The 22,500-nt window shown below is 38.1% G+C and overlaps 1 protein-coding gene across 1 annotated transcript; it reads right to left on the bottom strand.

Annotated features, from left to right (window-relative positions):
• Positions 1-12,859: 12,859 nt before the first annotated feature.
• On the bottom strand, positions 12,860-16,620 carry LOC138010775 (uncharacterized). Its single transcript, XM_068857749.1, has 7 exons — positions 16,587-16,620; positions 15,900-16,128; positions 15,607-15,733; positions 15,265-15,360; positions 14,750-14,878; positions 14,541-14,636; positions 12,860-14,347 (listed from the first exon to the last, which is right to left on the bottom strand). Exons 2-7 carry the CDS (start codon positions 16,098-16,100, stop codon positions 14,061-14,063), a joined length of 936 nt encoding a protein of 311 aa, XP_068713850.1. The 5' UTR covers positions 16,101-16,128; positions 16,587-16,620; the 3' UTR covers positions 12,860-14,060.
• Between the last annotated feature and the right edge of the window lie 5,880 nt (positions 16,621-22,500).

Raw genomic sequence — 22,500 nt, 5'->3', positions numbered from 1 at the left:
TGTCTGATGTTTTAAAGGTTTCAAGGAATTTAAGACCCAATTGCACAACATGAATTGTATTTGCAGAACTTCATCAAAGAAGCAAAATTATTAGCTATTGTCTTCTGCTATTCTGATTGGTTAACCACAAACATTTCCTAACATTTATTTGATGCATATGGATTTTCTTAATTTTATACTCTTTCCCACATGGAATATCTTTGATTTCAAGAATAGGGGAGGAGCTGATGGTTCATAATTATTATGAACCATCAGCTCCTGAGCCCCTATTCTTGAAATCAAAGATATTCTGTGTGGCAAAGAGCCAATGCCACAGAACAATGAAGTTTACAGTAGTTCTTATGTGGAGCATTACTGTAATGTTTGTGTTTTTCTGATTTCATGTTTTTTGTGAAATCATTTGATGTTGCAAAAATGTTCATGGTTTTTTATTCCCACTATAAAACTCACATGCAACAGGCTTATAGTATGCTACTTATGCCTTCAATGAAATCAAACCTAAAAGTTGTTCACAATATTTAATTATGACGAGGTTGTCTGCATGTAAATGAGGCCCTGGGGTACACCTGTATGTTGTGAGTATGTGGCAAGTGACATTCATAAGCAAACATAAACTGTACAAGCAGTTAAATCTGGAAGGCTTGGGAAATAATGCACACATGTTAAAGCATTTCTTAACAACTATTGAATATGTGGAAAAAGCTGGAATTCTTGCATTTCTTATGTTAACTACTCAAAGTAAATTAAATTCTAGCTTTTTCCAGTTTTCTTTAAGAAATGGAAACTAGAAAAAGCTGTCAATTTCTGGCACCACAAGGAATAAATAACTTTTTCCAGCTTTTTCCAGATTTTGAAAGAATATGAAACTTGCCAAAACTAGAAATAGTGTTTCTGGAAAAAAGCTAGAACTTAAATCTAGAAGAAAGCTGTCAAATTCTAGAAAATTCTGGAAATTTCCAGACATTGACAGATTGCTAGAAATTTGTTTTGCAAGGGTAGAGCCTATTAAAGTCTTCAGAGGACAAAATGTACATATCACACGAGTTTGGAACTGTTGGAATATTGCATGGCATATATGGGATCGCACGGCTTCATACCAACGCACACCAATACTCATACAATGCTAGAAATATTTAGTTGGAACACTTAGCGAATAATCCAGAATCATCGTGTTACAAGATCGTAGCTTATACCACATCCCCCTCCCCCCAATTCAATGTTGTGTGAGAATTTTTCGGGCTACTACTAGTAGTTGTGGAAATCAACATTGGAGGAAGGGGGAAACGGGGATGGGTGTTCCAACAAATGTGACGAGTATTGTAGGTCTTACTCTAGGGGTGGAACCTCGCATGGGATGTTAGTCCTGTTGCACCTACCCCTTTTGGGTTTTGCTTCTTTTCTTTTCTTTATATCTTTTCTTTATCATTATTATCTTTTTTTTCCTCTTGTGTTGTATTATAAATTTATATTGTATGTTGCAGGAGGAGTACCCAATAAAGCTGTAAAAAAAAAAAAAGGATCAACTTCTGCCTTTCGCCTAATAAAGACGTATGTGCCTTCGGCGAGGGCCTCCTTTGCCTTATTGATCGCATTGACCTCAAGGTGAGATTTGGGCTCATCAAAAGAATCCTGCAGTTTGGCATTGAACTTGTACTGCAGCTCATTACCTTTCCATTTAAAAGACTTTGGCTCTTCCCGTCTTAGATTCTTTATCTCTCGCAACTGTTCATCAGCAGCCTCTACAGTGGCACGCTTGACACTATCGGCAGAATCAGCTACTAACTTCGAAATCTGATCCAGTAACACTTTGTTGTTATCAGCTAATGACATAATTATCTATAAATTGCTGAACCTCTGGAGTAACTGACATAATCAAATACACGAAATGTGAAAGAGACGAAAGACTTAAGCTTAAAGTTAAAGCATCAGCGACTGACAAATGTAGAATGCCAAAAAACTTTATACAAAGAATACTAACGAGGAGTGTTTTATCAGGTATAAAGCTCATCCACCTGATGTTTTATCGGTGTTTTGATAGGCTGTTAGGCTCATGAATTATTAATGAGTTTTTGAATTACAATTATTACAATGCTTACTATACTTACATTATTAACAATACATTACTATATCTACAATACTAAGAGTACTTACGATCACTACACTACTTACCAAACAAACGGTTTTAATTTACACCTTACAAAAGAATGCAAAGTAGAAAGGGGAAATAATATACAAAACAAAAGTTGCAAGTACTTACAATTGCTATAATATTACACAGCATACATTACAAGCAAATCTTCAAAGGTTACTGAATACTACCAAAATTAAGATGCAAGACATTGATGGAAAGCAATCTTATATACACTCAACAATAGTTGTGGTTACACTCGCCTTCGCCCCGAGATAACCCTGTGGGTAATTGCCTTGGGCTGGGATTGGTTTGAGTTTCCGGTCAGGTTTAGTCTTCTGGTTACATTGCAAATAATTACCCAAGGTTAACTTTTGACCTGGCAGTATTTGAATAAAATCGATACGGAGCGTATGGTGTTGACGAATCTTGCTCCTGATTATTTTGGAATAAAAAACCATTGTACAATGGCGCATCTCGTTCAGAACTGTCTGGTCCAAAGTTGCTGTGAAAAGATTAAAAAAAAAACATTACAAAAATTGCCACACTAAAAGAAATCGAACTAATGGGTATTTAAAGCAAAGACAAGTAAAATATACTCACTTTGAACCTCAAAAGTTGGCCATGTTTGATACCACATGTAATGAATTTGGTATGTGCCAGGATATTTGCCACAATTTCAGCGCAACACCACAAAAATGTACCTAGCATGTGCTGCGGTTTCTTCCACCCGATTGGTTTAACTACTCTTGTGGTTGAATAAACCAATACTAAACCCTACGACTTGGTTCAGAAACGTCATGGGTAATTTTTTTGTTCTTTTTTATGTATCCATAGTGATTCCGCATGGGCAGTTTCACTCTGGGAATAGAGGTTACACGTAAAACACAGCCTTCCCATGGGTAAAGTCTCACTTTCCTGTGGGCAAGTGGAACCGAAACTAATAAAGTGTGTAAAGTTCTGCCATTTAGCAAAGAAAAGTGTTTGTTGGCCCAAGGTAACTGCTAGGTATTTTTCTAGTTCTATCTTGTCCTGCACTAATCTTTTGAAGGTCAAAAAGAGATGATTTTTCCTTATTTAGCGCATTAACATAAAGAAAATACTAGTGTAAAATATCACGTAACAGCATGAAGTTCTCAAAGATCATCCGGCCCAGTACGCTACAAGTTTGACCTCGGTGAATGATGTATGGCAAAACTTTTGACAATCGATTACCTAGCGCTTTATAACAAATTTTATAGTCTGTGCTTAAAAAGCGGAATAGGGGGCCATTTGCGAAGATTGCGTTTATCATCTTTCTTGTGAATCAATCTTGTGACACTTTGCTGCAAAGACTGTAAACATTTCCTGATCAAGACTGAAGTTATTAACTTCGAGAAGAATTGGGCTTAACAGAGGCCAGAATTTAGCATAAAATTCCAGTGGTAAACCATCTGGTCCAGGTTTTTTGCCTTTTGAAAGGCCTCGCAAGGCAACAGAAATTTCATTTGAAGTGAGCGGTTCTTTACAAGAATTAAATTCCTCAGCTGTCAAGGAAGTGTTTACTTTGGAAATTAAATCTTCTTGTATGTTTTCATTTACGTCATCCTTTGAGTATAAATTTCAGAAAAAATCAAAAATAGCACGTTTGATGTCAGCCTGCGAGGTAACTTTATCGTCTACTGCATTAAGGATAGAATCAATATATATTTTCTAAATTCGTGATTGTTTAAGTTTAAGGAAAAAACGGGAGGGTTTCTCACCTTCCTCGATCTATTTCCTGCGGCTATGAATCTGATTAGATTTCTGTTGTGACATTGAAATGGATTTTAAAGATATCTCGAGAAAGGGAAGCGCAAACTTCCTCATCCAAAATTTCTTTATTGCAGATGTCCTGATCAATTTGTGGGGAACTGTGGGCTTCAATTGGCGAACTACTTTCCAACACATGTCGAGGATTGATAGCTTCTCGACTGCCGAGAATCTCATCCATATCCTGATAATAGTTAGGCACAAGCTCAAGGTCGCCTTCTGCTTTGTTGTCACCCTCAACACCTGTCCCTTTTCCATATCCAGTGGTCCATAGTTTGTCTTTGGTTGTTTTGTATCTTTTTATCAGAGTGCTCATTTTATTTTTGCATTGCTGCACTGTTTTGTCGCTTGAAACATGTTCTCGCCTGCATCTCTCATGCAGTGGCTTTGCAGTAGATTCCCATTCTGGTGAATTAAATGCTTTATAGCGAAGCTTCTCTTCATTCCCACTGAGCAACTTGATGGGAATTTTTTCTTCAGATTCAGTCCATCGACTCATTTTCTTCTGGGCTGTGCTTGATACATCTTCACTTGTGGAACTTGCAGGAGGATCTGACCGCCGTGAATTAACAGGAGCAAATTGAGGTGCCATCATGTGCATATGCAGCGACCTCATCCCGTAATATTGCGGTGGAAACTTCTGTGGCTGCTCATGTGCTGCACAGAAACATGGATATTGTGAATATGCCGCGTCCTCCCTGGTGGGAAAATACATCAACCATTATTACACAACGAAGGATCAAAGTTTGTCTCTATAAAATTGTTAATGATACTGAAAATGAAAAATACAGTGCCTTCTTTTACCTGATGGATTGTTCGCGGTATGCAGGTCAATCAATTCGTTCTCTGTTATCTGCCATGATAGAACGCTTGGTCGAAAATGTGACAATTGCACAATCTGCTCACCGTGAGAAGTGAAATATCACGCCACCACAAGTGCGTATATCTGTCATCTTGACCTTAGTTACCAACTGTAACCATGCCTGATCACAGAGTAATTACTACTTTTACCTTGGTCAAACTTCTTTTGTCTTTTGTAGCATTTACCAAAGTATCAGTTGGCGTTTACACCCATAAATTTTTTATCTAGATAACTAAACTCTGGTGCCTGAGTAAACCATTCAAGTCTAAACACGGCATATGCAAACTTGTTGTAATTTAATTTACGTTGTTTTTCTCTACTGAACTCGATGGCAAAATGTTTTATAGATGACTTTGAAAAATTCCACCATTTCTGTACGGTCAGAAAAGCTTCCTGATACAAGACATGAGACTTCATCAAGGCCTAAACCAAAGAACATAAGTCGGAATCATTTAGAAGCTCTTGATTTAATTTCCAGACACCTTTCCCAAAGGAGTTCAAGCTGTCAAGGGAAGGATTTCACAAGTCAAAATGCTCGGTTTAAAAAAATATAACATTTATCCAAAGAAGAATCTATCGATTTATCAGCATTGAACCACATGCATTGGCATTGTCCCCCATGTTTAAATCTCTACGCATCAAACACGCATTGCGTGGTCCGAAAATCCTTCAGGTCAACAAAGGGATTAAAATTACCTCCAAACTTATCGTCCTCACTCTTTTAACAGTCAAAATCGCCAGCTATGACTTGAAGAGCATTGGGGTAAAAATATTGGTATAAAGTATCAAAGAAGCCTTTCCTCTCACTTGGGTTCGTAGGGGCATATATATTTATCAAGTTAAAACATATAATTCGGCCTGTGGAATCTTTTTGCAAATTCAAAACCTCAAAACAAGAATTTGCGGAAACTAAAATTGCCGCTCCACCCTGTTTTCCCATTACTAGTTTACAGCATATATCTTTGATTTTGGACATCCATGTTTTGATCAAAACACCGTATCCACCAACATCATGAGGGCCAATGAATACCCCGAGGACTTTAACCTTGGACGATGTCCAGTCAAGAGGGACAGAGGGGTCAGTTCAGCCAGTCCAAGACCCAGCCACAAGCTGCGAAACATGTTAAGCTTGGATCCAGAACCAAACTCGTACCATACTTAAGTATCAAAAACGGCCCGAATAGAGGGGTCAGAGGACAAGATGAGGGATGTCATCCACATACTGAGAAATTGGAGACAGCAGAGAAGACAGCCCAGGCTAGCTTTCTTTAATCTCAACCACTGACTGTTTAACTGGTTATATAAGCATCAAAGCCTTTCTTGATGAAGACTGTAACTTATATCAAGACCAACAATAACTACAACAGCATTAGTTAGGGAATGTTGACACCTGTGTCACTAACTGAACCTGGATAATACAGAACTTGCAGCAAGCAGCTGTATGTGAATCAATAAAGTCTGTCTTAATCAACCACTTCTTATACTACTGTACTCATAGTGAATTGGGAAAAACCAAATAAGCTTGAATTGACTCATGGTAGCTATTAATTATTCTTGGTGTACAAGGCAGCTGGTGATCCCCCAAAACAAACTGTTGCAAATAAAAATATTTATATTTCTGAATCTTTCCAGGTATTCTAAGTGGAAAATGTAATAAAGAGCAGTAAGTTGAATTAGGCAATGGCCCAAGGTATTGTCAGTGTTTGGAACTTTGCAATACAACTCTTCTCCGATCATAATGCTGTACAGGCTGTTTGGATCTTTATCTCCACTGTCTCGATCATCATGCACTAGAATGTATGGTTCCTTTTCTGCAGACAAATCTACCAGACTGTCCTTGAAGAAAAATGCAAATAACTACATAATCAGCAAGGAGACATTAGTAATTGCTCAATTAAACTGCATCCAACTAAACTCAGCATACTCAGTTTTCATATTAAAAAATACTAGAAATGCAGTTCTTACCTCAGAAGACAGCTTGACAAAAGTAGATTGACTTTGAGTGGATGAAGTACATTAGTCATATCTAAACACATACATCAGACATGAGTCCTACTGAACCCTGTAGACCTAACTGGAGCCACTTTTAACATTATGCTCCCAGGCTAAACTTCAAGGCATTTTGTAGGCTCTCATCTCTTATGGTTACTTTTTCATACAGACATGTAAGAATGTCATTAAGTAAAGTACAATCGTCCAGGTGAGTGTAGTCCTGAGAAGGACTGTTTGAGATGACATTGACTGACGTTTCGACAACCTGAGCAGAAGTCATCTTCAGAGTCAAGTGATTTGTGTAACGTCAGTAGATACTATAAGAACTCCGGTCGTAGATGTCATTGGTCAACTTATTTGTGATGTTATTGGTCAACTGTCAGTTGAGCCTAGATGTACAGTACTGTGCAAAAGAATACAACGAATTTCGTCTAATTTCGGTTATTGTTCTCTCGAAATGATTTTTCGGCCGAAATTTCTTCAAAATTTCGCTGAGGCACACGAAAATTCGAACGCAGGACGAAAATTCGCAAATCTAACAACGAAATTTCGTTTGGAGTTCGTACGTACTGAAACAAAAATTCGCAAATCTAACAACGGAATTTCGGTTGAAGTTTGTACGTACTGAAACGAAAATTGAAGAACTTAACATTTCACAGTGTAACAGCGCCTTTAATCGAAATATCATAATCTTAAAGCTGCAGCCGCACCAGCTATTTCTGCTCTCGCCGGTGATTCAATTTTTTCTAATTTGGTCGCGTCGCTAGCGCATGATGAAAATCGCAATTGTAGCCACTCCTGAACTGGCAACGCGACAGCAGAGAAAGCCATTGAAAAAAATTGCGAGAAATTGATTTAGTTGAATTTCCCGCGATTTTTTCAGTTTTCGCGTCGGCAGTTCAAGGGTGCGCTGGTGACGCGACAAAATTTGAAGCAAATCACATGACCGTCGCGAGCAAAAAATTGCACGTGTAGTCACGGCCTAAAACGAAATTTTGTAAAGTCTTGGTTAGTGTCTCGCATTTTAATGAATGAATGGAATCAACAACTGTATTTCTTCTCTCAACCTTGAGTGTAAACATGACCTGAATGAAACTGTAGACAAGCATTACAAGCGATTTTGTTTCCTTTCTTCAATTGATACTTTGTCAATAAAAAGACATACGATTTTTGGTATGCCCGATGCATCAATCTTGAGACTCCAAGAATACAGCCATAGACAATTTAACATACCAAACCTACAATAGCAATTCTTCTTGGTTTTCACGTCACGCAAGTACCACGCAAAGAAAAAATAAAATCGCTTACCATTCAATAAATTAAGTCAAGAAACTGAGATGTTGTAGGAGGGTAATAAATCATGAGCGTGTTAAAGTTTTAGGAATGTGCGATGATCCAAACTCGAGTTATTTGGCAATAGACACTTCTCATGACATATTGGTTAGTCAGAACTCGAAAACACATGGGCAATCGACACTTTCGTGACATAATTCTCAGAAGCAATCCAGATGTCATGCATTGACTGAATTAGAAAGGGATTGTAAATGTGCTTCCTTTAGAGGAAGACGGATTGGAGAGACAAGCGAGAAGGAGGACATACTCGCTATGCCACAACGAAATTTCGCTATGTCACGACCAAATTTCGCTATGTCGCAACGAAATTTCGCTTGAATATTCATGCGGCCGTTGCGAATTTTCGTTTTGATTGTTTCACCCGAAATTTCGTTATATTTCGTCGAAAAGTAGCGAAAAGTGCAAAATTCGTTTGCATTCTTTTTGCACAGTTCTGTAATTGGCTGGGAAGACTAAACAGTGATTGGTGCGTTGTCAAAACCTGACTGATGCATAATATATTAAGGCCAGATTAAGAAATGACAATTTTCTAAAAGAGCAGAGCAAAAGTAACTTTGCCATCACAACTGCAGCATGAAACTAAGTTTATAAAATATTACCGTACTTATTCAGCTATAAGCCGAGCGATTTTTACACAAATCCTCACTCAATTTGGGCAAATTTGAAGCCGTAGAAGGGGTCTCGGCTTGTAGCCGAGTATTTTTGATAAAAAAAAATTTTCTCAGCAAATTAAAACTGTAAAAATGAACGTGTATTCACTTACAAGCCGAACTAAATTACTTGTAAAATGAAGAGAAGTTGTTGTTGGTGTAATATGGACTTTTATTACTTGGTAGCTCGTAAAGGAGCCGCACGTGTTGTTGTGTGATCGGGATCGATCTTATTGCTTGTCTTTTTCCTCGTTGTCTGTCTCGTCGTCAATTTCCTCGTCTTTACTTTTTTTTTGTGCTGGAATATTGTCGTCGAAGACTGCATCGTCTTCTGTGCCGTCGTGTGCGTTATAGAGGTATCACAAGTCTTGCACGAACGCCTCACCATCTCCTCGGGAATATCGCCCCAAGCCTGTTTTGCCCATCGAATGAACGAGGAGTCTGGGAACAAGATTGCAACATTTGTCGACACAGATCGTGTAAACAAGCTTGTGACATGACACCAGAGCAAACTTGAGACAAAAACGCAAGTGGATTTCTTCTTGTAGCGACATTTTCCAAGCAAAAAACCGTACGCATTAAAGGGAAAATCTTACCTTGAATTCTTTGCTCTGAAAACCACGCCAAAGGTCGTTGATCGAGCTCGGAATACGCTCCCCGATAAGCTCCCTGTTAAACAGATTTGTCTTATCTTTCCTCCAGCGACAGAACCATCAACTCACTGATGCCGTATTCTCCGGCGATCTCGGAGTTATTTTCTACAGCTTCTGCTTCGGCGACTATTATAAGTTTAACAGTGAGGTTGTAATGTTTCCAGTCGAATAACTTTTTATAAAACGCTTCACTTTTTCGAAGACACGTTTCCAGTGAGGTCAGTAATTGTTTAATAACATTCGTCACCTCACGATCACGCCGCTTGTTTGTTTCTTATCTTTCGTGTTCATTTGATTGCTTTGCGTATAATTTTTCATTTGTCAATGTCAATTTGTATTTTAAATTACGAAAATTCCATAGTCGATAATACACGTACATCAAGACCTAAAATGGGTCTCGGCTTATAGCCGAGTATTATGCATTTACAATTCGTGTCAATCAAGTTGATTTTTTCCATAAGAAGTTTGGGGTCTCGGCTTATAGCCGAGCTCGGCTTGTAGCCGAATAAGTACGGTACCTGTATGCTGACCAGTAGACAAATTCACCAAGCTTTGTACCAGACCTCAAGAAATACTTATGTCAACAGGCAAACTGATTCTGGTGTGGTGGCGGGTTGTAAACAACACTGGTTTCATAAGGAACACTTAAGGGCCTTACATGAAAAGTCATGTGGCTGTCTTACCTTCATCTGTTTCCTGAGTCTTCTGCTTTTTAGCCTCTGATTGAAACTGATCAGCTTCCACTGACTTGCGCTTATCCTGGTAGCGCTTGTTTTCTAATGCTCTTGGAAGTTTCTCTGCAAGCATCCCCTTTAAGGCAATGGCAGTAAGACAAATAGCTTCACATGCAGTAATAATTTATTACAAAATTCCTTTTTAAGGCCTAAATACTGAACCACAGGTTGTAATACCCACCCAATCATTGAAAGGTTTACTGTTCTTGGATTCAGCGTTTCCACCCAAGATGTCCATCAGATTAACTGTCTTAAGCCCAGGATACTTGAGGCAGCAAGTCCAGGCAACCCACTCAAGAGTCTTTTTGGAAGGTTTAGGGTTTTCTGCTTCGATGTGATCAGCTACTTGTGTGACAAGCTTTTTTGTTACATCAGAAGGCAGTGTTCTGGTTTTTTGCACTCTTTCAAAGTCTGATCAATTTTCTTCCCAAACTCATTGGGTAGTTCAAAGTCTGCTGGCAAATCTACAGGTTTATACTGGCTCATGCCAGAATTTCCTGTTTGTATTGGACATTCATCCACAGGGACAGTTTCTGAACCAACTAGGGATACTATTGAGGGAGACTTGGATCCAGTATGAGACGTTTCACTAGAGGTACTGTAGGTGCCAAGGCTTGTAACAGAGCCGGAACCATGCATTGATTACACCAATGGAGAAGGTGATCTTTGAGATGAAGCTGGAAATGTTTCCTCCACTGGAAGATCCTCTTGCCTCCTCTAATAAAGCATAGTTAGTAAATAAATAACTGTTTCCCATATAGTAATATAGAAATGCCTCCCAGGCACCCGTAGCAACATATCACCTCTAGATCTGCACAATGCTGTCAAAGGCACTCAAATAAGCTTGCAAGCATAATGTGCCAATCAACTCAACATTTCAACATGCCCTTATCCCTGGAAGTGCCAGATTTCACCCAAGTCACACAACCCACATATTTGCACAAGATAGAGGAATCTAAGGGGAAAAATATCGCTTTTGTGAGCAAATGGAAACAAAGAAAGGACTGCAAAATCTGTACAGTGTTTTTGAAGGTATGTATGTAAAAGGTATAGACAACATTTAATATTAATAATTTTAGATTTTACAGAACTTGTATATTTTGCAATGAGTCAAGCTGCCTTTAATTTGCCAGGCGTTGTGTGTAGAGGTTTCAAGAATAGCCATTGAACAACACTGAACAGTGAAAGAAAACACACTGTGGAACGAGCAACAGGTTTAATGAAACAATAAATTTATCAGCAGGTAGCATTTGTAGTAAATTTCTTTCCACGTTTGATAGTAACTACTCGCATCATATGACATTATGACGCTCGCAACTGCTTTTTTCCAGCGACATCAACAGCTCAGCTAATTATTAATAGATGATTTGTCCTTTTGAAGGGGCATTTGAGAGACAAATCCGGCACTAGGGTTGGGCATTTGAACACGACTTTGGCTCGGTTTGTGGGAATTTGAACGATCCAATCTTCAAAAGTTCAAATGCCAGGGGATGTTGAAGTATCGAGTTGATCGGCACATAAGCCGTCTCACTATGTTTAAACCTGACTTGAAAACTCACAATTTCACGGAGAAAGTTTCTTAGGTACATCCTGTCCTCTGTAGTCAATTCTTCTAGTTCGTATTTTATATCCTCCTGGTCAAACAGCAAAAGTGTAGATCCTTTTATGTTCTTCGCTGTTTGCATGCATGGAAACGAAATGGCGCGAAATTACGAAACTGTCAAAACTCAAATGATACTTTTCAGTGAACCAAAGAAAAATAATTAGCAGAATCCTTTCCTTCTAAAGTTCCTGTTAAGGTCTTAGGTAAACCTACTTGCTCTGGTTTTTTCCGCTAAATTCTCTGTCGATAGACTGATCAAATCCTCCCTCCTTAGTCCCGCCATGATTGTAACGACACTCACGCAAGGCTACCCGAGTCCACAATCCTTTTGGTCTGTGCTGGGACTCATAAAAGTGAGGCTAGCATCCCTCGCATCTCCGATGATTCTTCATTGTATAGATATCCTTTGTAGCTTTTTTTGTATGCCGATTTCACTGATTTTCCTTCGACATCCCGTATATTATAAATTTTGCTGAGATGCAGTGGAGGTGTGTGTTCTTTGTCTTCATTGCGATATCACTGAGGATTCTTTTGAGTCAATTTATTCATGTGTATTCTGGTGACAATTTTTAAATTGTCTGCAATTATGGTAATATACCTTCTTGACTCCTTGTGCCACTTGTTGCTTTTAATAGCAACAATGACTTTATCATGAAGTGTATTGTTGATATGTTATTGTTGAACTTATACACTACTATTGGCTGTAACCTGATAAAGAGCATACACTGTCATGTGTTCATTTAAAATGACTTTAGCTGTTGCCTTCAAATAAAAAAGCAAAAGTTGGTAATAGATTTACTTCCAAAGCTATATTGTTGCCCTTCCATGCAGATTGTTTCTACGCTATAATTTTAAGGGAAGACTCTACCTCCTGTTTTGTGGAGAGAAAGAAACATGTTTTTCTTCAAATGAAGTTCTAATGGAAGATGTTAGTTTATGACAACACTTACCCGAGGAACTAAGCAATGAACACTATTGTGCACAGGAAAAAAAATCCAAAACCCAATAATGGTTTCTAAAATGGGAAATGATACTTTAACCATTCTTAAAAACCATCCATGTGAATGGCGAATAATTACCATTAATGGGTTCTTTTTTAAAAACCATTAATGGTTTTCCTAAAACCCAATAGAGGTTTTAAAGATGGGAAATGATAATTTAACCATTCTTACAAACCATTCAAGGAAAAATGAGAATAACTAATAATGGGTTCTCTTCATAAACCTATTAATGGTATTTGTTAAATCCAAACAGATTTAAAAATGGGAAAAAGCTGTTTAACCACTCTCAAAAACCATCCATGGAAAAAAGTTTAATAATTACCAACGTTTCTGTTATCAAACCCATTAATGGAATTGTTTCAAAACCCAAACAAGTTATTAGTGGAAATATTCTCAAAAGCCATTCTTGGGAAGAGGTGAATTATCAATAATGTTTTTTATCACCAACCCATTAATGGTATTCTTATTCAAACCCTCACTTGTTTAAAATGGGAAATAGTAGATTTAACTGCTGTCACAAACCATCCATGGGAAAAGAATTAATGATGCCATTTATGGCATCCATGGTGGTCAAAAATCATCCATGGGAAAAGGTGAATAACCATCAAATTGATTTATGGTAATTATATCATTACCTTGTTACTAAAGGAACAAGAATTAAATTTTGTTCTTAGTAATTTCCCATTACTTTAACAGTAATGTGAAGTATACTAATGTAATGTTTGATAGTTAAAATGACTAACATAATTTATGCCTTGTGTTGTTATTGAATCTATGTAGAGGATGCCAAATCAAGGACACTCACTCATGTATAGGAAGCGTGCAACAATGTGTTCTTTATTCTGGGAATCAAAGCATGTGACCGTACAATTATAATTATGGAGGGATAAAGCTGAACTACATGTTGGCTAACAAAATGGAGCAATAAAGACAACTCAATTGTTTACTAACCAAGAACCAGTCATTGTACATGCGATATAACACAAATTCTAAACATTCACTAACTGAAAGCTAAATATTACCCATTCTGAACACAACATTTGGCTTACCAGATTTAGTATTGATATGGGCACCAAATGAATGACACCGAAGTGCTTCAGTGTGTAGAGGAGTTCTATATCCATTTGGTAAGTTTAAAGCACTAATGTTCAAGATAAAATCCTTAACTTCCAAACTTCAGTGTGGTATGAAATTAAGGATTTACAGTCAACCACAACAAGGGGAAGGGGAACCTATTTCCTCACTGGTAAACACACCAAACATTCCTGGCAGAATTCTTACACCACAAGGTATCTAAAATGGTTTTAACAGGATAATATCATCACGAACAATTATAGTGTCATGACTTAGCTCCTTAGTCAACTTTACGTAACCAGCCTTAATGAGGCCATCAGCAACTGGCTTAAGATACTCCTCTTTAGAAAGCGAAGATTTCAATTTCAGTTTTAAAGGCTTTGTTGCTGCTGCCAGCTGAGACCGCGAAATTTCTTTGACATTAATTGCATTGAAGGCCACACAAATAATGACTTCTGCAGCTTTTCTGCTCAAGGCCAAGTTGTCAACAGCATCTGAAGTACCAACTGTAAAAGAAGGAATACCACAGTCATTTTGCAGCACTTTATGTTATAAAGATATTAAAAAACAAGCATTTCAAACACTACCTCCCTGTCAAAGCTCAAAACAACCTCATGTTTAAAAGAATGCATCTAAAGTTAAAATCCCTTATATATATCACAAACTAATCAGTTAGTAATATCAATACTTTTCAATTACCTTTGCATTTGAGAGCATTAACCATTTCTTTGGTTGACTTGCTCTTTGGTTTCTTCTTGCTCTTCCGTTTTGGATCAATCCTTTTTGATGAGGAAACTGCAACAAACAAAAAAATTCTGTTTATTACATGGAATTAAAAAGGGAATCTCTTATGTGGGCCTTATTAAGCTAATTAAGATACTGTCTTAATACCAGTACACAACAAATACCTTGTTGTTCAAAGAAATGATCATCTTCACTTTCTGATTCTGTGTTTGCAAGTGACTCCTTGCTTGTTGGATTGTCAACAACTTTAGGCTTTCTCTTTGGCTTTAGATCAATATTTTTCAATGGGGGACCTTCAACAAAGAAACAGATTTCTTTAATTACAACAAAAGAGAAATTGGAATGGTCAAATCTGGACTATATTATAATGACACATGACCTTTGCATCTTAAGCTTTACATTTTCATAATAACACACTGCTGTAGAGGAAAATTCTCATAACAAGCTGTTTACTTTTAGAGGGATTATTACTGGAAACAGCTTTAAACATATGTACATGTAAGAGATCAGCCTAGAACAGCTTAAACTCTAGTAGTCCAAGGCTTTATATTCAATTCAGGGGACCTACATGTACTATCAGAAGGATAATTGCATCTGGGATTTTAATGCCTGCTATCAAGAGAGCTTGTTATGAGTGCCATTTTTCATGATGGGAAGGGGGATTATTACCACTGTTTACCTTGCTCTTCACCGTCACAGCCATCTTCACTGGTTTCAGATTCTGATATGAGCTCTAGGTTGCTGATTGCCTGATCATCAGCTTTTGATTTGCCATCTGTAAGGTAAAAGTCCCATATTATACCTAAGTCTAGACTCTGTAAGAGTTTGAAGCGGCAAGAAATGATACATGCACAAGACTTAACACCAAGTGTTTCCAAGACTTTGACTGATTGTGACCTTCAAGAATAATACACTAAGATGTGTATCTTGGTGTATATGATGAAAGAATGTTGTATGTTATAATGATGATGATGGTGATGACGATGATCATTATTATTATGCATGGACACCTCTAAATTACCATGTTGTTTGTGGTTCTTATCTACCAGTAAATCTTCATTCCCCATTTCTGTGGTTAACCATGTTAACTCATTGTTGCATTTTCCATTTGGATCATCGCTATCATGTTTTTTCTGCCGTGCATCTCCCTTTAAGAAAACAATGTATAGTTTTTTCTTTCTAGTAATTAGCTCTGAAATGAACTGCATGATTTAAACTGTCCAAAAATAAGACGCCAAACTGCCTTGTACATTCTGGTGGAAAGAAAAAGGTGGAAAAGGCAAGTGAAAAAAAAGCTAGGTCATTCCAGTGTACCTTTGTGTAGTCATGACCTTTTTTAATTCTTCGCCGTCTTTCATTCAACGTGTCAAGTATATGTTTCCGTATTCCCTCTTTTGTAAAACCACAAGGCTCATATGTGCAGGTTGCTGCCAGTTCTTCAACTAAGTCATTTAGCTCTTTTAAGGCTTTCACGTTTTTTCGGAAAACAGGAATGTTATTTCCTGGCCATTTCATTACTGCTTTTTCCTGTACAGTACGTCTCCTGTGAAACGTGCAAACATGAAGTTCAGTACAGTATGCCAAAATATATTTGCCTTAATATTCATACAATAAAACTTGCATTAATACCATTCAACTGACTAAACTTCACTAGCTACCTGATTCTTGTTTCTTACTGAATTTGACTTTTATGTTATTACAAATTTGCACAAGTATGTGCATACTTGTTTGCTGGTTGCTGAACGAAAAATATAAAAAAGACACCCCTGGGTATATGATGTAGGGAGTCTACAAGTCACGTGATCACACCGCGCGAAATCAACTGAAAATATTCCAAGTCTACATATATTTTCGCTTCTTATTCCCACTCAACTGAATATTTCAACAAGTACACGCCACAAATGTAAAAATTATTTCTACTGTGCAAGAGAAACCTGAAAATAGACGTAACCCGATTTTGCATGAAGCTTAGCTTAAAATATAAAAGCATAGCTTACGTACTTAGCCTTGTAAATCCTGGCGTCCAAAGGAACCATATTTCTCAGGGCATTTCTTGATGGCTTAACACTATCATGACTGGACCTCGACTTAAAGCTGTCTGAACTCTGAGATGAAGTCGATGTTAATATTACTGTGCTCCGGTTGACTTCATCATGGCAAGTGTGTTCCTTAACCAAACGTTGAAACTCCAGCTGGGAGCCAATATCTTCAAGTCCACAGGCTACGAACTGTTCAATTGATGCATTCGAAGCAAAAAATCTCAGCAACGATCCCTTCATTTTCTGCTCTAAAAAAGGCAACAAAAAATACTTGCAAACACCATTCAACTAGCCTAAAACAACTCAGAATTATTTAACGCGACAAGTGCGTGTCAGTTTTGCTGTTAGGAACACCACGCGGATGAATTACCTTTAAATTTTCTTCCAGTTTCCTCTGAGAAGTGTCTTTTTATAAACTCAGACACTTCACCTACATCCCAGCTCTCCATCTGCTTAGCATCTGTGGAGTCGGCCATCGTTTTCTCGTGGTTAAACAGTAAAATCTTCAGGACTGTGACTAGCCTTTCAAAGAAGCAACTTGCACCAAAAAAAAAGGCGCCAAACATCAGGCCTGGTTTCGCGATGGAAGGCGGGAAGTTATGACGTAGCTGAAGGTAGGTATATCATGTATTCTGTAACATACTGTATCTCTTAGCGACCAAAACGTTCGCGGGCTCATATCATGCCAAATGAGAAGCCATAAGAAATTGAGACAAATGAGGAATTAAAGTGGAAGCTTTAGATAATACTGTGTTGCTTATTTATGGTTATTTTAAAGGCTGATTAAGTGGTTTGGACCAGCGCATAACCATAAAGCAAAAGTAAGCGTATTTTAGTGAGCGAACGCATTTTTTATTTGAACCGAACGCCATCACTGTCATGGACTCAAACTGGGAAGAGGCTTGGGGAGAGACAAGAAAGCGACCAAGGGAGCAGGAGTCAGACGGAAAATGTTTTCCTGAGCCAAATTAGCGGCGAATGCACTTTATCGCGAACTATTTACGGCACGCCGAACGCCAGACTTATCCACGAGGATTTCAATAACAGGTGAGACGTAATGGTTTGTGGAATTATAACACTGCTAAGTAGACTATACATGTAGTTGAGATTTTATTACAAGAATAAAGTTGTTCGATGGGATTCAGTTTACCTTGCGGTATGAAAATTTCAAGAGAGTTAATTAGTTTTTCTCTAAAATTTGCTTTTTCCCGCGGTTTTAATTCAAACACCTGATCCGTGAAAATTAAGCCAGATCCCACCAAAAAAACTTACTGTGAGGGAAAATATCTGCTGAAATCTACTCTATTTTACTGTATCACTGATTTTCATCCCAGTAACCTTTTTTAACCCGACTTGACCTTTATGTTTTCTTCAATAACAGGATGGAGGAGGGGCATTGTAAAACAAAGAGACCAAGAAAAGAGAAAATAAGAACATGAACACGGAGTGACGTTTCGACATGCATTTGTACCCAAATGAGTTACAGGCATTCACATTGCCCTTGTGAATCCTGCGATAGGAAAGCAGTATCATCATCTACGGAGTACAATCACTGGCAGAAAAACATAGTTTTAGCAAGGTAATATTTTAACAACACTTGTTGATTCCTTTTCGTTTTACTTTTATTACACACATAGAATACATGTATGTACCCCGCTACTTAAGTACATATCATTGAACAAGAGTGTATTCTTTCAGTTGCAAATAGTTTTAAATAACTAGTTCATTAACCATTCTAGAATATGTCAATTGTTAAGTAGCCAGGCCTTCAAAAATTGTTCCCATTATTTTAAAGTGCACCTAACCCGAGATGAAACTTTGCAACATTCACATAAAGAATTTGATAATATTATCAGTATCTGGTTTTTTTTTAGGGTTTTAAAAATTGGCAGAAAGTAGCTGAATTTTGTTATAATAATATATTAATATTATTGCCTATAGCGTGCAAATTATCATTCGAATATGATCAAATGCACGTTACATCAAATAAAAACTAAAATGCATCATATTAACTTGGACAATGATGCTTTTGGACGGCTGTTGTCCTCAAAATTTTTAATTGCCTGCTTTTTCAGCTTATTAACAGCTTTGCTTCACTTTTTTTTACCAGCAGTGGCAATTGTACTGACCAGGATAATGAAGTTTCTGAATGTGAAAGCCCTTCTGACGTAATCAGTGAGGACGAAGATTATGTGATTCCCTCTGATGGTTACTCGGGTGAAGTTTCAAGTGATCCTGAAGAAACTGTTTGCAGATTTGATGTTGATGATGATTTCGATGATTATGATGATGGTGGTGGCGGTGGTGGTGAAGGTGTTGGCGATGATGATGACGCTGGTGATGGCATTGGTGATGATGATGATAGTGGTGGTGGCGTTGGTGATGATGATGATGATGGTGGTAGTGGTGGTGGTGGTGGTGGTGATGGTAGTAGTGGTGGCAGTGGCACTAATAACGATGCTGATCAGAATGTCAAAGAGGAAATAGTGTCATGCATACTCAGGGGACTCATTTTAGCAGAGGAGATGAAATCATCGGTCAAAAGTATGGAAAATTTGTTGGAATATGCGAAGGACCTTTTCTGCAAAGGTGACCCTAACTTAGAAAAGTATTGGCCCTATAACTGGCGAGAAACTGAAAAGTTACTCAAAGAAGTGGGCTACAAAGACCCTAAGCAGTATTTCATTTGCCTGGATGAAAGTCATTATGCTAAATATGACATAATGGAAGATAGAAAGTCTCTTTGTAGGTTCTGTGGAAAGCCTGGGGCTATACCGTACTACTACTTAGGACTCCCTCAAAAAGTTAAATTGTGGTGCTCTGATGAAACCATGTGTCAAAAGATGGCAAAATTCTGGGAAGAGAAAGACCACTGGCTTCATCACAAAGGAGCTTGGTTTCCTCTTAAAGAGGTCTGGGACGGTGAAAGGTTCAGTGAAGTCTCTTGGTTCTGGGACCCAAATTCTGAATGGTTGCTGCCAACCAGATGTGATTTCTGCTCAGCAGTTTTAAGTGCAGAGGAGATTGAAAGCTCCTCTTTTGATGGAAATAACTATACTGTAATTTGCAGTGAGTGTGGCTCAAAAACTACTTGCAAGGGTGAAAAAGCAAGGGGTGATCCTAGGAATATTGCGTTAATTGGACACTGGGACGGATGGTACCCATTTCAGAGTAAGTCCAGTCATAGCTGTGGGGCCATAGAGGTTTCAGTTCTGAACATGTCTAAGATGGATCGTTGTTCCACTGACGAAGTCTATGTTGTGGGTTTTGTTCCTTGCTACAAAGTTCCAAAAAGGCGTTAGATCCATTTTTGGAGCCACTTATTAAAGATCTAGAGGACAGCTTTATTGAGGGGAACAAGGTAAATTATGCCATAGAAATAAATGGATGCAATGCTGTGGAGACCATTGTGCGTTGCATGCTTTTGTTGTGGACAGGGGATTATCCCGCACAAAGTGAGGTGGGCAAATTCATAAACTGTGGGATACTACCTTGCCGCAGGCATCATTTAAGAGGTACAAACATTGACAATGGAAGTACTTATTATGTAGCAAGCAACAGGTACCATGCTAGATTTCCTGTTGAACCCCGGGTTTTAGAAGATGAAGTATGCGTGATGTCACAAATTGAGGAGGAAGATCGACCTACTGTACGAAGTACTCTAGCAAGACGAAGTGGTTACACTGGACTATCTATTCTTCACAGACTGCACAGGCTTTATGGGTTCAATGTTATTTTAGATACTGTGTTTGACATGATGCATAATATTCCACTGAATGTTGTGCGGAAGGATTTAAACCGTTATCTTGATGATGACTCTGTTGACAAATCAGCTGTGGATAAGAGACTCAAAGCAATGCCCTGGACCAGTGAGCTAAAGGATGGCGGAGTCCCAAAGTCTTGTGCTAAAATTGGACATTGGAAGAGTGAAGAATACAGAAAATTTGCTTTACCAGCATCTGAGTGTGTTTTAGGTGGTTTAATTGAAGATGATGACTTTCAAATTTGGGTTTTGGCAGCCAGAATGGCTGAAATGGTCTACTACAGTGGGAGAAATGGCTGGAAGGAAGAGGATGTGGAATTATTTGACAATATGGCAAAGCGCCATATCATTCTGACAGAGGAGAATCTAGGGCTTGACCAATGTGTTGTAACAGCCCACAATCTTCAGCATGCTGCTGAAGACATACTCCGTTTTTCTTCACCAGATAATTATTGGTGTGAGGCCTATGAGCGAGCAGTTTCCAAATATATTGCCACTTCATCAAACAAGAAGAACATTGAACTTACCTTTGCCAAAGCTGAAGCCAGGAGAGAAATTTTGAAATGTTTGAAGAGTAAGGTGAAAAAGCAAAAGGAAAGAAGGTCAGGGAGCTCTAATACAAGCAAACTTTGTGCGAGTAGTGTATCTGAAGCAATGAAACTATACTCAGAGTTACCTTCAGAATCAAGACCTGCTAATGAAGGAATTCTTGTTGGCAAACAAGAAAACAATCACTATCGATTATCGGGTCATGAAATGCACCTCCTTCAACAACAGTACCCTATTGCTGAGAAGATTGACACTGACTGTTGCATTTTTTCACGTTTATGGAAACCTTGCTCCAATAAAGATTGTATTCTTTATCGTGGAGGTGAAACAGTTGTCATTCAAGATGACAATGAAGTGGACCAAGAAATTGTTGTACGTGTTGATACCTTTCTTTGTGTTGTGGTTGATAACAGTTTCCACTCACTGTTGAGAGGCAGCCTCTTTCCAAAGATGAAAGATGCGGATGGATGGCCAAAGATTTACCCCTACAATTTTGGGAAACTGGTTGTTCCTTCTGTCCAGCAAGGTCTTGTTCCCACTGAGAAAATAACACGTAAAGTTATTCTTTATCCTGATCCTGAAAACCTAGATAACCCTAATCACTTCATTGTCATTGACTTTATGCGGAATCAACTGCCTGTTTCTTGTGATACAGTGATTGTCCCATTTTATCCCCAACGTGATGATGTTGTGGTTGTTGCCTGTGCAGATGAGAAAAACTACATTGCACACATTATCAGTGTCCAAGAAAGAGACAAAACAGTTAAACTTCATTACTATATTGAAGACCCCCTTAAGCCTGGAGCAGGGTTGTATGTTAGGGAGAGCTATGGGCACCGCTCAGTGCAGACAGTACACTGGGACTGTATTTTAGGACTTGCGGAAGGCCACTGGCAAGGGAATGTTTGGAAACAGTAGCAACCTGGCAATGTAATCCACAAGTAAGTTTATTCAGTGCATGGATAATCAATACCCATGTTAAACCTTTGCATGTACATGTATGAGCCCGTGCACTAATGTTAATATAGTAGCCTTTCTCTTTACTGCTCTTCCAAACAAATGCAAGTTGATTCCAGGTTGTTATAGTAAAGTCACCACATAAACAGTCAATCATAAGATGTACATGTATGCGAAATAAGGCTTTTAGTTCTGTAGGACCTAGCAGCATTGAATTTTGAGTATGGCATTTCTGTATTATTTCGAGATAATATTAATACTGTTGCACCTATCAATAACACACAAACTCTGTTACGTTCATGTAAACGGTTACATTTTTTGCTGCCATCAATCATGAAGGGAACCTCTCGGGAAACAAGTTCTCTTAGACAGGATCAAAAGGTCATGTCTGTTAGCTGTGATTGGTAGATTTGGATCCATCTTGTTTGCTTCTGTTTTTCAAGGTTTGGTGGCTGTCACAATAATATTATTAGTATGATTGTTAGCAGTGAGAAATGGAATATTTAATTAGGTTTTGAACTTCATACATGTAGGTTGTGTGTCATTGAAAAGCACAATAAAAATTATAGTGGTTCAGTGTATTTCCTGTAAATGGTTTATACATAAA

Source organism: Montipora foliosa, chromosome 7 (genome assembly GCF_036669935.1).
Source record: "Montipora foliosa isolate CH-2021 chromosome 7, ASM3666993v2, whole genome shotgun sequence".
In the NCBI taxonomy this organism is placed as follows: Eukaryota; Metazoa; Cnidaria; class Anthozoa; order Scleractinia; family Acroporidae; genus Montipora; species Montipora foliosa.
Note: the sequence above shows the minus strand (reverse complement) of the source record. Positions and strands in the feature narration are given on the sequence as shown.

What these genes read in the sequence shown, in the direction of transcription:
- LOC138010775 (XM_068857749.1), bottom strand. Translation starts at nt 16,100, where the DNA reads ATGAAATGGCCAGGAAATAACATTCCTGTTTTCCGAAAAAACGTGAAA. An exon ending in AAGGTCATGACTACACAAAG is followed by an intron (nt 15,734 to 15,899) that starts GTACACTGGAAT and finishes GTTTTCTTAAAG; the next exon opens with GGAGATGCACGGCAGAAAAA. An exon ending in CTGTGACGGTGAAGAGCAAG is followed by an intron (nt 14,879 to 15,264) that starts GTAAACAGTGGT and finishes TCTTTGTTGAAG; the next exon opens with GTCCCCCATTGAAAAATATT.